The sequence below is a fragment of the Perca flavescens genome, chromosome 10 (assembly GCF_004354835.1).
Source record: "Perca flavescens isolate YP-PL-M2 chromosome 10, PFLA_1.0, whole genome shotgun sequence".
In the NCBI taxonomy this organism is placed as follows: Eukaryota; Metazoa; Chordata; class Actinopteri; order Perciformes; family Percidae; genus Perca; species Perca flavescens.
The window spans coordinates 12,313,094-12,327,506 of record NC_041340.1 but is presented as its reverse complement, the minus strand read 5'-3'; the positions used below and the strand labels follow the sequence as shown (position 1 = coordinate 12,327,506).

Below are 14,413 nucleotides of genomic sequence, written 5' to 3'. Positions count from 1 at the left end.
AGTGTAGCCCCGAATGTAACTTTGTCCATTTATTTTTCCGAGGCGAATAGAACGGGCAGCTACGTGCGGGGTCCGACCATGCTGTATTTGTTGATATCGGTGTTCCCTATCAACCGTCTCTCCATGAGGAAAGCCGGGTGAAGTTTTGGGAGGAATCGTAGCCAAATCAGTGTAATAGCCTACATTGATGCCATCAACACAAAGTTTAGGAGCGCAATACTAATGATTTAGTTTGAAGTTCCCGTGACGTGACGTTTCCAGTCTACGGTTCAGACTCAGACACACGGAGCTCTGAAGCAGACCTGTGGGTCTCTTAGTGTCCACTCTCTCTGTAAAATGCAGCGCAGCTTCAGGTTCATGGATGCGCTCAGCTGTGGCCATGCTGCGGCAGATGTGTTGCGTTTGCGCTCCGTGTATTTCTGTAGTTTCGGTTTTCCACCTCTGACGTAGAGCAGCGTTCAGCCACTTCCATAGCGAAACTCTTTGTCTCATTCAAGGGCGTAGGAACCTGGGGGGACGGGGGGGACGTGTCCCCTCCAATATTGGAGACAGTCGCATTTGTCCCACCCAAAAATTATACCGCGGAGGAGACAAATATGTTATTTTGAAATATTTAACTCGCATGCTTTTATTTTGAAAGTGCAATACAGCGTCTTGCCACCGGTCCGCCCCCTCAACGGCAGACTGTTTGGGAAGCGGAGTTTCTTCTGGCAGTGGCGACAGGTAGTCAGAAGTTAAGATGAAAAGACAGCAGCAGCTCAGTTTAAGTGATTTCTTTCTCATGGGGAAGAAAAGAAAGAAAGGAAATGTGAGTTGGTAATAATTTTGTCCAGGAGGATGATTATATTTTCTGTCTAACCAACGTTAGACTTGTTGATGTAAAGCTGATGTTGTGATTCAACATCTAGCTAACTAGTACACTCTTGCTAGGTAAACGTTGTTACTATTAACGTAACGTTACTTAGCCAACGTTGGCAGCGATTTGACACTAACAACAGTATTTAAGATGATTGTAAAAGAACATGAGTTTTCTATTAACTTAACCCATGTAACTTGAAAACGAGTAAAGTTAAACATCTCCCACATTTAGAAAGGAGTTAGTCTGTCTGTGTGGGTTTTCACTTGTTCTTGACATTCCCATCAGTATTTTTCTATACCTTATTTATCTCCACTGCTTTCATATTAGAGATCAGATGAAGTTCAGCTGGAAACTAACAGTGGTGACACTGGTGAGGGTGATGCAGGGAGAGCCAGCACTGCAGAGCTGCAGGTAGGTGTTATATGAAGGGTGAGGTGATTTTAGTTTGTTGAACATCTGATCTGAAGCCCAAACTTCCTTGACAAAGCTGTCTGTTTGGAATCAGCATGGCAGGTATTTAAACATAACGGCCTTGTCCCAGAGTCTAGACGTCTAGGTATATGAAAAGATAAACAATGCAACGTTTTTAATAAATGTAAATAAAGCAGCTAATATCAACATGGACAAAATCATGAATGTACTAATTCTCTTTTTTGATGATGACCAAAGTAGTAAAGTTTAGCTTTCACAATGATTCATTGTAGGATTATGATATTATTGCAATTATGTAAATCCACATTGACTCTTTATTTAACATATGGTTAGAAGAAGTAAAAATCGATGCAACACTTTTTAGTTTTTAGACTTTTATTATTGTGTAATGTCAGAAGGACTTTAACTGTTTTGCCAGTCAAATTAACTTTGATGAGTGCATATTGAAAAATTACAGTGTTAATTGGCAAAAAATGCATCTCAAAATGCATCAGATTGATGCTTTAAAATATGGAATATTTAAAATTTTCTTCCGGGGGAGCATGCCCCCAGACCCCCCTAGAGGGGTAATATCCTTCTCAGTAATATCCTTCTCAGCTTGACCCATTTTCATGCCCGATGTTAACATTCTTGATGCTGTTTTTGCCTTTCAACTTAACCTTTGCGTGTATCTGTGTCTGTTCATTGAGGCTTAAAATACAACTAAGAAAAGAAAAATCAGTTTCTCTTTAAATAAAGATATTTGCAGCATACATTGATTTAGAAAAAGGTAGAAATAGGTGCATAAAAATTCACCAGAATGCAGGAAATTAAGTGTTTAATGCTCAAAATTTTCAATCAATCATTTTAATTACTTTGCTGTTATTGGAATAAATAACACTAAAAAAATCTTTTTTAGAAAAAATCTCAACATAAATCTCACACTAAACTGAAAAAGGCTGTTACTGCAATTTTGTTAATTTCACAGGAAAAAAACACTTATTATTAGACGACGAGCCTATAGGCAGTAACTATAAGATCAAAATAATGAAGTTACTGTCTGTGTCTGTGTCTGACCTGGGCTGGCACATGTTCACGTTAAAAAGCGTGTGCGTGCACAAACACACTACGGTCACGCGCAAAGTGTCCCGGTTTTAGCTCCAGGAAATCTTTTCACCCTACACTACACCCATCTTTCCAGCTGTAAAGAAAAACAATAGAAACGTGAACTTCCGGTTACAACTTTCAAAATAATAGTACATAGTATGTAGTAGTAAAGTAGCCTATGAAATACAAGTAGCCTACCTCAAAATTGTAGGCCTATAGTGGGCTACCTGAGTAAATGTATGTTTAGATAGATTAAGATGTGCTCTCTTTTAATATGTATATGGCTTATTTGCTGCTACCTGCTACCTTGTATACTGTAATGTGTATGTTTTAATGGTGTCTTATGTTATGTGTATTGCAGCCTATGTGCTGTAGATTACTAGGAAAAAGCCAAAGACAGATTTCCACTGAGGTGAACAATAGAGTCAATCTATCTAGCTTTACATTCCACCACTGCATTACAGTAGGCCTATGCACCAACATTTCGTTTTTGTAACATACAAATAAGTCAGAGAATACCCTTTCGAGAATACCCCCTATGTAGGCTACTTGATTATGGTTTGTTATGTTCAGTTACGCTCATTTGGATTTGATGCTGTTATTTTGAAGGCAACAACAACCCTTTTCCGGAATTGTGTCAGCTAACGTGAGCTACGACCAGCTAAAGCAAAGCGGCTCGGTTGACCGCCTTGACTAGCGATAATATACCCGTGCACAGACAGGAATTATTCATTTAAAAACATATAACTGATCGAAACACAACACTTATAAGGTATGTACGTGGAATAAAACTCTGTCGCGAAACAGTTGAAATGCGGGCCGTCGCCTTTGCGACCCCCCTTGTTGTGGTCAGGTAACGGGCCTTTTTCCTTGTGTTCAAAGGTAGACCGCAGCAGGAAAATGTAAATAGAGATGACTACACTGAATTTAGTGAACCGCTTTGTGTCTTCTGCTCGCAATCCGTTATCTGTTGAGCAAATCGTAATAGCGTAAAAAAAAAAAAAAAAAAATGTGTGAGAGAGAGGGGGAGGGGCTCTATGGGCCTTGTGTTCAGCACTGTAAGGTTCATTCAGTGATTTAATTGTATTTTTTTTCTCATCTGCTTTTTACAGTGAGAAGACGTCTCACGTGTCAGTTGACGGTTTCCTCTTCTCTGACTCGTACTCCACTGTATGATCGCAGCCATTGAATTAGTGGGACCTAATAATACCTGCTGCCAGATGACCAGCGGACATCACTGATCAACATGAATCCTGGCAGCTATCAAAGCATGCTGTCGTCTGTGAACGGCGGGCATCCCAATGTGGTTTTGGATCGTGTTCTGAACACTTCAAATGTGAGGTGCTGTCAGAAATGTGGATTCGCTTCTACAGATGCTGCGTTGTTCAAAAAGCATATGATCGAGCATAAGGGGACAACAAGGTTTTACTGTTTTTATTGCAACAAAGTCTCGTTCAGTGAGGCAGAGTTAAATGCTCACCTGAAGCAACACAATTCAAAGTATCCATTTAAATGTCCTCACTGTGGACAGGGCTATATGAGGAGGCTGTGCCTTGTGAAGCACATTGAGCGTTTGCATAGTACAAGCGTTAGTAAAGGACCTGGTGACCCTGGCACGACAAAAAATCAACATGTTTCTGTTTCCAGTGCCTTATCAAGTGTGCCCACTGCTGATCCATCGCCACTTCGACCAACTGTTCGAGTAACCGTACCTGCCCTGAGTACATCTGTGGTCAGACTGGATAAAGATGAACAGAGAGGAAAAACACTGGACACAAATGTATCAAATGCCACAAATGGTAATGCAGAGCATTTGACCCCTTTTAATGGACTCATTCAGCACAACCGGGCTCTGACGGTTTCCCTTCCAGAGGAGGTAACGATCCCTGCTGGCTGTTTGGTTGAACTTGTTGAGGTAAAAACTGTCAATGGGACAAAGGAGCTAAAGCTGAGGCTCGTCTCTCAACAAGAAAACAAGTCTGTGATTAAAGACACCAGGACCACAGTCTCTCAAAACACTGCACTGGGAAAGCCATTCCTATCTGCATTAAATCATCCAAACACCGTGAAGTCTATGAGTATGGGTATGTGCACAGTTAACAGGAAACAATGTGACACAAAGACTGTGAATGTGGAGCGTCCTGCAGTTGTCCCAGTCAATATTTCCAAAAACCTCCCGAATCAAGTAAGCAAGGAAAAAGGTGGACTGAAAAGATCATCACAAGAAATAATCAACTTGGAATGTCACACAGTCGTTCCAAACAAGGTTCCCAAAAGCATCCTCAATCCTGTAAGAGAAGGAAATAGTGGGATCAAAGTCACACAGAGAGAGCCCGTCAACCACAATTCGGCTCTGCCCTCTGTTATCTCCAACACGGTTGTCAACAGGTTGACTCACACCCTGCATCCAGAAAACGCGGGAGCGTGTGTTTCTCAGAGAGCAGTGGATAAGAGAAATAATTTAATTCCAGAGCATTCCAAGAGTATCCCACCCAGGAGGGCAAGTGACATAAAAATCATTCATCAAGATGTGTCGGTGGCTGTTAAGCAGGAACCTGGGGAGGTGCTCCTCAAAAACACCACTTCTTTAAAAAAGAAGAAAGAGGCTGTGGGCTTGAACCAGCAAAAATCAACTTCTCCTTCCTTGAGTGTTCTCTTAGCTGCAGCGGCCCAAGTGAGACCTCCAGCGACTTTAGTTTGTAAGGATAATGTTGTCGCAAAGCCATCTTCTTCGATGCCAAGGACTCTAAATGAGCCCTCATCAGTCAAAACACAGGTGCTTTCCAACCGCACAAATTCAGAGATCTCCACTTGGACCCAGGAAGTCCGATCCAATGAGAGAGCCGGAGAAGGAGACACGCTAGAGCCCGAGGGTTTTCCCATCATCTCTTCTGTGTTTTCATTAAGTCAACAACCGGAGGATGTCCAAGGCTCCATGCAGCCACTGGTTATGGCTCTGCGTGGTATAGTGATGAATAAAAGTAACAGTTCTGGTAGTGCAACTCAAGATCACATCAAGATGAACAGAACAGAGCAGGTGAAGGAGGCGCCAGCAATGGGGTTCTGTGCACAGGCGGCCACAAAAGATGGATCCATCATCCGCAAGCTGTTATTGACCGAGCGGACCAGTGAGTCCGTCAAAATAGAGGAGCAGGATAAGGGTATTCAACACCCTCCTGCACTGACCCACAACCATGTCCATATCAAGGAGGAAAAAAATAGCACGGCGCCAACAGACAATAAGAACCGCCGTCACACTCCTGCTTCACAATCTTCAGCAGATGAGGAGTCTGTTTCCGAAACTGCCGCACATGTAAATGCACCCGAGACTGCAGAGCCTCTACGGCAAATGGCAAAAAGTGAGAGCGACATCTCAAAGTTCCTGACTGTCTCTCTGAAAAGGGTACAAGTAGGCGTGTGGAAGAAAACCAAGAAGGGACTGAAACTTAGAATATCCAAGTATAAGACTCAGATACCCGTGAGCAGTCTAACGGATTGCACAGTTATTTACCCGATGCCGCTGAAGGTGGACCAACTGGTGAAACGGCCGGGCCCCAACCAGCCTGTGGTGGTGCTCAATCACCCAAAGCCTCGGGCCTCCATTCAGGGAGCGAGAGCAGACACTTTAGCAGACACAGGAGCCTCTAATGGAGCTCCAAAATGCCAAATCTTAAAAATGAGGCTGAGCAAAGTGATGGGGCAGAAGTATGAGGTGATGGGGTGCACGGTTGGAGTCTTTCCATGAATATATCAGACAATGTGTCAGTGGACAGACGTGTACATTTATGAGAAAATAAGTAGTATTACAATGGGAAGATGTGGACATAACGTTATTTTCTCTATGGGAGCACACAATTTTAAAAGAGTGGACATCTGATTATCAGTGAACATTGTGTTATACGTATGTTAATATAGGCATGGGATATGGAGTATTTAAGTGCAATGAAAGGGAACGTGGACCATCTACTGTAGTAGATTGCAGTCAGTAATACACAGATGTTAGATTACTGTTTTAAAGACGTTTGAGAAACCAGTTGGTCTGTCAGAGTTGAGGCATTAATGCATGCTGTTTACTTAAAAAGGATAACATACTGTATTTATTTTTTTGTTTGCATCAGTAATATTTTGCTGTTCATCTGGCTTCTCTAAGATACAACCTGAACTAGGGAAAGTACACCTGGGAGTATCACATCTTTTTGTAAAGTATAAACCATGTCATGAATAAATACACGTAACATGCACGGCTCCCAGTTGTAATGATGGAACAATCCGTGGTGGATATTAAGTAATGGTGAAATGTTTGGTTTGTGATGACATGTACTTGACAGTTAGATGTCGTAGATTCCGGCCGAAAGCTCACTTGCAATATTTAGCACAAACAATATACAATGAAAAAATCTCTTATTCCAATGTGACTCTCCATTTCCCCCCATTTTACTCAGATTAACTGAACAGTCGAAAGGCAAGAAAACAAATCAATTTCCAATCATCAAATATAGAACAGCACTTGCAAGCCTATACAATTTTTTGCTTCTTCGTTGGTTTGTTGTGTTGATGGCTAGTTGTTAGACTTTTATGCTGCATCCCAATTCAGGAGCTGCACCCAAAAAGTTACATTTTCAACACTGATTGCCTTAAAAGTGGTCAATAAGACTCGTCCCATTTCAAAAGCTCCTCTAAATTTGGCCTGAGCAATGTGGCTTTCGGAGAAGTCGCAGCCAGTGTCACGCGCAGCACTCTATATCGGTCAATAGTGTCGTGGTGCATTTAGGCACTCTTTGCAACTCTTAGATTTGGTAAATATTGCGTGACCATGTCGTATTCATCAGATGGTCATCAGTCAATGGTAAATTCATCAAATGAACTGGACCAATGAAAAGGAGGATGCAAGGTGTAAATAATGGAAGCTGGGCATGCATACCACTGTTTGTTCTCATTATTAGTTTGGATGTGTTGTACATCACTGGGTGCTGCAGAGAAACGGACGTTATGTGTGCCAAAGTCGTCCTTAATGTGTTGTGTGAAATTAAATGTCACCGTTGTTCTGTAAACTTGGTATGTGCCCCGGTTTCTTACCTGTATTTACCACTTTGCCAGCCATTTTCGGTGAAAAACTTAAATCTGTAGTGCGTAACTTTTTGATATTAATGAACATCCATTACATTCAAGCCATTCAATTCCTCATGGGGGGGGCGGCAAAAACTGCGCACTATGGCTTTAAATGTTTTTTACTTTGCCAGTTGACGAGGAGTGCCTGAATGCACCGTTTAGCCAAGAGCTACAATTTCCACTATTCCTAATAGTCCAGACGGATAAGAACGGTGAACTTAAAGGAGCTGTACTCAATATTCAGAACATTGATATCGGCCTGTGTAAGGACATAGTGGAGTAATGGTGTCCTGAGCAGAGAATGAAGTCACACTCCCTCTGTGTGTGTTGTAATCAGAACTTCTACGTTCTTTGTCTTGATAGTCGGTCCGGCCGTGCGCACGTGCATATTAGTGCATGTGGTCACGTATTGGGGAACGGTCTGTGAGAGCCGTGTGGAGGCAATACCAGCCTGTGGATTATTCAGTATTTTGAGTACAGCCCCTTTAAAGTCTTAAAGAATCCTATATTTTTATTTACTTGTTCAGTCTTATGTTATCCTCGATTTGATAATTAATATTTGTTTTTTTTTATTCTTACCACATTAGATGTTTGTTTGACAATTAAATGTGTTATTCATCACAGATATTTTGTAATTAACTTATGTAAGGTAAGGGAACAGTCCCAGAACCAAGTGTTAATGCCATCTTGGATCGTTGTTACTCTTTGTGCCATATGTTTGTTGTTTGGTTTTTATGTGACAGCTTCCATGTATAGCCTCTTTCTAGCGTCTTAAACAGTAGTGCAAAATGGAGCTGATAAAATCAGCCAAAACTGGTTTATTACTTTAAGAGAAAGCCACATAATATAATATGTGTATTTTGCCATGTAGGCCAAGTACATACTTGTTTTATTTCGTGTAAATACTGACTGTTGTGATTCTAGGGAAACTGCTAAAACTTGTATAGTTTTTCGAAAACCATCTAAAGGACACAAACGATCTTCTCTCCTGATGCTTTGCAGATGTGTTTCTCTTCTTACGAAAGCATTACAACATTTTTGTGTTCTTGTTTATAATGTAAACCATCATATATGTGTTGCCAGACCTATTATTCAATTATAAAAGGTTTTGGTTGCCCAGTCTTTGTATATATTTTGATCACCCACAGATTTTATTATGTATATACCTATAAATATAACGTGCGACAACTGGTGTTTATACTCAGTAGGGAATGGTTATCATTCCACAGCCTCTTCTGCAAAAGAAGTTATGTTGTGCTTTACTTTCCTAACACTGCAGTGTCTGAATCTGCCGTTCTGTATTATTTGTCTTAAAGGTGTGTAAGGGCGTGACGGTTCTTCCTGAATGCTTTGCTTTGTCTTTCATTCACTCCTCATTTGTGTTAGAATTACTCATGTTCCTGCTATAGCAGATTTTGGTTTTACTATCTTCTCAATGTTCATTATCATGTTCCATGCTTTTATAATGACAATTGTGTAACTCCTCTTTTTCTATTAAAACATGAACCCAGTTTGTATGGCCTATTCCCTTTTGTAGCACCTATTTCAATCAGGAAAGACTTCATTTAGAGTCTATCAGTTTTTATTCAAGATCATGTTTAAAAAGAATTTGAGATGAGTCTTTGGCGATTAGACCCCATTGTGATGTAGTAGCTATAGTAAGTGGGGGGGGGGGGGGATATAATGAAGACTGGAGGTGAAGGTGGGGAGGAGGGCTGCATCCGTTCATACTGAAATGACTAGTGACAGCAGCAGAGAGGAGAATAGTTTTTGAAGTTGGACAACAAGGATATGTTTGGCTAAGAGAGCTCGTGGCAAGATTTGATTTGACTATCAGTCTAGCGTGAACGCAGACAGTATGAGAATGAATGAGTGAGGGTGTCTTTCTGGTTAAACTTTCTTTAAGCTTCATAACTCCCTGAGTCTTTGAGTGTGTGTCCTTGTGAAAATGTTTGTCTACTACAAATAGTACTGTTTCTAGTATATCCAACTGTATAACATTTCATTAATTGATGTCAAACACAAGGAGTTCCATTGTTACAACCTGCTCCACTACGGGGGTACGTTGTAACAATAGTTCAATCAGAAGAGACTGTTACAAATATGCAAGAGGTTTATTCATCAAATATGAGACTTTGGCGATTAGACTCCATTGCTATGTAAGTAATTTGATAAGGGAGTAGAGTAGCCATGCGTGGGCAGGAAAATCCCCGATGGAGTCTAGACACTGGTGGTGGTGGTTGAAGGGGCATGAAGACTAGGGCATCGTTTGGATTTTAACAATTCTGATTCCAATTGTTCCTTTCGATTCCGGTTCTCATCGATTCTCGATTCTGATTCTTTGAGGGGTGGAGTTGAAACGGGTCACATGCCTATTTTCACAAATAAGAGGAAAGTTTGACAGGGCTTTTTCCATGTAAAATAAAGCCACACTAGAGCGCTGCTTACTGTGCACACAACTAGCGCCTGGCCGCTTTGGAAACCAAAACTTGCACATAAGCGATGATCGGATTTGAAACCAAATCCTTTAAACGTTTCCAATAAAGAAACGATTCTACTGGAATCGTAATTTTTGAAACAATTCCAAGTAGGAATCGGTTCTCGATGCCCAATCCTACTGAAGACTGGATGGAAGCACGGGAGCAAGTCTTCTGCAGGAGGACCCAGGGTGCCGTGGATGACGATGCCGGAGGTGAATCATGAGGTGAATGTGGTGGAGGAGGGTTGTGCGATTGGCCTGAAATGACAACTGACAGCAGCATAGAGAAGAATATTTAAAGCAGGGATGCAATGCTGTGATTGGCTCGTGGAATTCATCGCCAATTCTTCAGCCTAACATCTAGAGGCAACCCTATAATACATCCATGGAGGCAATTCATTCCAGAGTTTGGGGGCTACAACTGAAAAGTCTCCCCTGTGCTTCAGCCTTAATCTTGGGACCACAAGGAGCAACTGTTCAGCTGACTGTGTTAGGGCTGCTCGATTATGGAAAAAAATCATAATCACGATTATTTTGGTCAATACTGAAATCCTGATTATGTAAGGCGATTACTCATTTTGGAAAGATGTTGCAATTATTGAACTTAAAAAAACTGAAAAATCAACAGTGAACTGTGAAATTTCCCTTAATGCTTTTCCCATTTGAACTTTTTTCTTCATTCAAAACACAAGACAAAATAAGAGTTTACTTGCAAAACTTAATGTGAAAAATAATTGTTTTTCTCGAGTATTCTGTTTTTGTGATCATTAGAAGCCGAAATCATAATTGCGATTCAAATTTTGATTAATTACACAGCCCTAATATGTGTATATCTCTATATTTGTATTTTTTTTCTGTTGTCTGTGTTGTTGCAGGTCACTGGGCGAAGCACCTGGCCAGTCTCCTAGGAGTCTTTAAAATTAGACTGTCTCAACCTGCTCTTTCTCTCTCTCTCTCTCTCTCTCTCCATTCTTGTGGCACCACATTTCTGTTTGGTTGACTTTGACCTTGCCACTAGTTTTAGGTTTCACGCTGTACAACAGCTTTCACTCATCACCTAACCACACAACCATATGCCGACACACTGATAACACTGACTTAGATTCCTCATAACAATACATGCTATTCCTGTATGTTCAGAAAATAAATGTTATACCTTAGTTGAAAACTAATGGCTAATGAGCTGGGTCATGACAATACATGCATATGTGTCATTAGGGGTTAGTTGTAAGTACATCAGATGTATAATCAACCAAGGGAATTTATTTTAAGTTTTTTTTTTTACTTCAGGATTCTTTGCCAGAAGACTTTAGCAACACTCACACATGTTCACATTTTGTTCAGCAGATAGCATATTTTATTTTATTAGACAGTGATAGACATGAAAGGAGGGAAAGAGAGAAGAGAGAGAGAGAGAGAGAGAGAGAGAGAGAGAGAGAGAGAGAGAGAGGGGGGATGACACGCAGCAAAGGGCCGCAGGTCAGACTCAAACCTGGGCCGCTGCCAAGGACTCAGCCTACATGGGGCGCACACTCTACCAGGTGAGCTGGAGAAAAAAACGTATGTAGCCTATGTAGGACCTGTTGATCATTTTCTTCTACACTATCTCTTGCTTTGGATTCATTGAGTCATAGTTTCACATTGCCAGACCTTCCTCCCCAGTTCTGCGAAAGAGGGTCTGGCTAGTCCACACAACATTCCAGGATGGGAGAAAAACATGCTGTGGTTTATTGGCATTTCTTTAAACCAATCACAATCGATTTTGTATCATTGTAAAGTAATTATCTTTGTGTTTTTGGAATATGGGCACACTAAACAAAAAATGCATCATCAGATTTATTGATCATGAAAATAATCCTTAGTTGCAGACTTAGATGGAACAGGTTTTTTTTATTGACACAAGCAAACACTTTCACAATTGGTATACACACTCATCTTTTTCCGAACATGCTCATGGTTAATGTTATTGGATGTTTTGGGTCACATACTGTAGGTAACATACGTATTAGTGTGACAAACCAGATGGGATGGAACAGATTCTCTTTGCTGTTATATTTTATGTGTTATTGCAGCAGCTGGTCAACATCCCTTTTCGTTACTGGATAAGTCAGCACACAGTTGTCTGGGCATTTGTTTCCGGGAGTATTTCTCCCACTGACGAGAATTATTGGGAATATGGTGTGAAACTTGATGATGTCTGCCACAGAGTCAAACATCTGAGGAGAAATAAGATGTGAGCTTTAGTAAATATAATGAATGAAGAGAGTGCTTGTTGAACTATGTTTTTTAATTTGTCTACTTACATCATTTGATCGTTGTCCCGTGCCTAGGGCATACTTGGCGGTGCTCTCGATGAACCGGATTTTTACATTGTAAACCTTCTTTTCGTGATACACAGCCAAAACCAAGGGCTCACTGTTGGTGTTGATGGAGCAGTCTCGTACCAAAAATGCCCCGTCCTAAAGTGTGAGAAACAAAAGAAGTTTAGCTTCAGACATATTATAGGCTATTAGTTATATTTATTAATGTCATATATTAAGAGAACCAGTACCTTGTTCACCAGGTGTAAGGCGTGCTCAGCATCTGCTCGAGTACAAGCCCCAACGTACCAGTCTTCTTCACAGGTCTGCCAAATATTATCAGAGGTGGAAGAAGTATTCAGATCTTTCACTTAAGTAAATGTAGCAATACTACAGTGTTTAATACTCAGTTACAAGTAAAAGTTCTGAGTTCAAAATATTACCAAATCTTACAAAAAGTAGTCATTATGCAGAATGGTCCATTTCCGAATCATATAGACTATAGGCTATTATATTACTGGATTATAATTAGTGATGCATTAACTTGTACATTACTTTAATGTTGCAGCTTAAGGTAAGGCTAATTTTAATTACCTCATGTATATTGCTGAACAGTTTAGCCATCATTTATTCATGAATTCATATTTTGTATTAATAATCTAAATATGCAAAGTAACACATAACTAAAGCTGTTAAATACATGTGGTGAGGTAAAAAAGTACAATATTTGCCTCCAAAATATAGTGTAGTACAGGGGTGGCGAACCTGTGGCTCTTGAGCCGTATGCGGCTCTTTGCCTGCTCCTTTGAGGCTCTTACTGTGTGGCTGGGGGCTGTGTTATTGGTGGATTATTATTATTATTATTAATTTTTTTTTTTTTTTACTTTTTGAAACATTTCAGATAAGTTAAAAAAAAGCATTTGAATGCATCTGCCAATACATTTGCCAATAATTTTAAAATAAAAAATAATGCAGCAGAGTTTTTTGCAGCTGCAAGCTGAGGAAAAAAAGCAGCCACAGATCACCTTCCTCATTAACCCTTTTACTGCTGAATCAGATTGTTTGAAAGCCCCTCTAGTGACAAATGAGTGAAAGAGTGGCTTTGATTGGCCACAACCGAGTACACCCAGACCTAAAAAGGATTGTGGATAACAAAGACTGTCAGGTTTCCTTAATACATAGCAGTTTCCTTAGGTTAACACCTATGAAAACTGCTATGTATTATGATTTTCATTAGATCTGGAAGACACTGTTGCTGTTGTAATGTGGACGTGCATGTGTTGTGTGGCTTTTTGCTATGGTGCGTGTTTTTTTTGTGGCTCTTTATGCTGAACTGGTTGGCCACCGCTGGTGTAGTAGAAGTATAAAGTAACAAAAAATGGAAATATTGATTTATAAGTAGCTCAAACTTTCCACCAATATTATAGAGTTCAGTGAATAATTACTTTACACCTATAGACTTTTTTACGTATACCTGTTGAGGCTTTTCCATTGGAACAAAGTCATGTTGGTCAACGTCTTCTTTAGTTTGAGGCCACTCATGGTGATGACGTTTTGATGGCACCCTTTCTTTAAATAGACGTTGTTGACGTTGACATGTTGACTCGTTTAATCAATAACTGTGTAATGATACTGATGACCTGTAATATTACTTACCTAGATATTGTTGTGAACTAAATAAAGGAAGAAAGAGTAAATCAAAAATGACATAACATGAAATAATTGCCCTGATATACCTGAGAAATTAAAGTCACACCTTGTTTCGAAATTATGAGTTTCCAAATCCAGAGAATGTCTGTGATTGACGAGAAGTGATGAAACGCTTTCAGCTCTCTGTAGAGCTAAAAACACATTCAACATCATTAAAACAATGTAGCTGTTTCTAACTAAAAATGTTACATTCACACTTATCTAGCTCTTACCTGTGGTAAATAATCTGGAGTCTGCCTATTAGAAGTATTAAAAAGACAATTAGATTTAAAAGTTTGTCAAGGAGTCTTTTCTAGTCAGGTACCAAGTTTAATTGTGTAGAATAAAACATAACGTACAAAATTATAATAAAAATAGCTGAAATCTGAAATGTTATTTCATTGAAATAATGCTGTATGATTGACTACTTACGTTTTTAGTTGCTTTCTGTCGACTGAA

The 14,413-nt window shown here is 40.0% G+C and overlaps 2 protein-coding genes across 5 annotated transcripts; one reads left to right on the top strand and one right to left on the bottom strand.

Moving 5' to 3' along the window:
- Window positions 1–95: 95 nt before the first annotated feature.
- Window positions 96–8,997, top strand: znf518b (zinc finger protein 518B). Of its 4 annotated transcripts, XM_028589896.1 has the most exons (3): window positions 719–808; window positions 1,187–1,270; window positions 3,490–8,997. In XM_028589896.1, exon 3 carries the CDS (start codon window positions 3,624–3,626, stop codon window positions 6,120–6,122), a length of 2,499 nt encoding a protein of 832 aa, XP_028445697.1. In that variant the 5' UTR covers window positions 719–808; window positions 1,187–1,270; window positions 3,490–3,623; the 3' UTR covers window positions 6,123–8,997. The 4 variants fall into 4 exon arrangements, with proteins under 4 accessions (XP_028445700.1, XP_028445697.1, XP_028445696.1 ...); XM_028589899.1 differs by lacking the exons at window positions 719–808; window positions 1,187–1,270 and adding an exon at window positions 96–171; XM_028589895.1 differs by lacking the exons at window positions 719–808; window positions 1,187–1,270 and adding an exon at window positions 3,005–3,149.
- Window positions 8,998–11,835: 2,838 nt separating this feature from the next.
- clnk (cytokine dependent hematopoietic cell linker) lies at window positions 11,836–14,195 on the bottom strand. Its single transcript, XM_028590031.1, has 6 exons — window positions 14,022–14,195; window positions 13,922–13,938; window positions 13,740–13,834; window positions 12,517–12,591; window positions 12,269–12,424; window positions 11,836–12,181 (listed from the first exon to the last, which is right to left on the bottom strand). Exons 1-6 carry the CDS (start codon window positions 14,126–14,128, stop codon window positions 12,029–12,031), a joined length of 603 nt encoding a protein of 200 aa, XP_028445832.1. The 5' UTR covers window positions 14,129–14,195; the 3' UTR covers window positions 11,836–12,028.
- Window positions 14,196–14,413: the final 218 nt, after the last annotated feature.

What these genes read in the sequence shown, in the direction of transcription:
- znf518b (XM_028589899.1), top strand. Translation starts at nt 3,624, where the DNA reads ATGAATCCTGGCAGCTATCAAAGCATGCTGTCGTCTGTGAACGGCGGG.
- clnk (XM_028590031.1), bottom strand. Translation starts at nt 14,128, where the DNA reads ATGATGTTGAATGTGTTTTTAGCTCTACAGAGAGCTGAAAGCGTTTCA. An exon ending in CAATGGAAAAGCCTCAACAG is followed by an intron (nt 12,592 to 13,739) that starts GTATACGTAAAA and finishes AATATTTGGCAG; the next exon opens with ACCTGTGAAGAAGACTGGTA. An exon ending in CCTTACACCTGGTGAACAAG is followed by an intron (nt 12,425 to 12,516) that starts GTACTGGTTCTC and finishes CTCACACTTTAG; the next exon opens with GACGGGGCATTTTTGGTACG.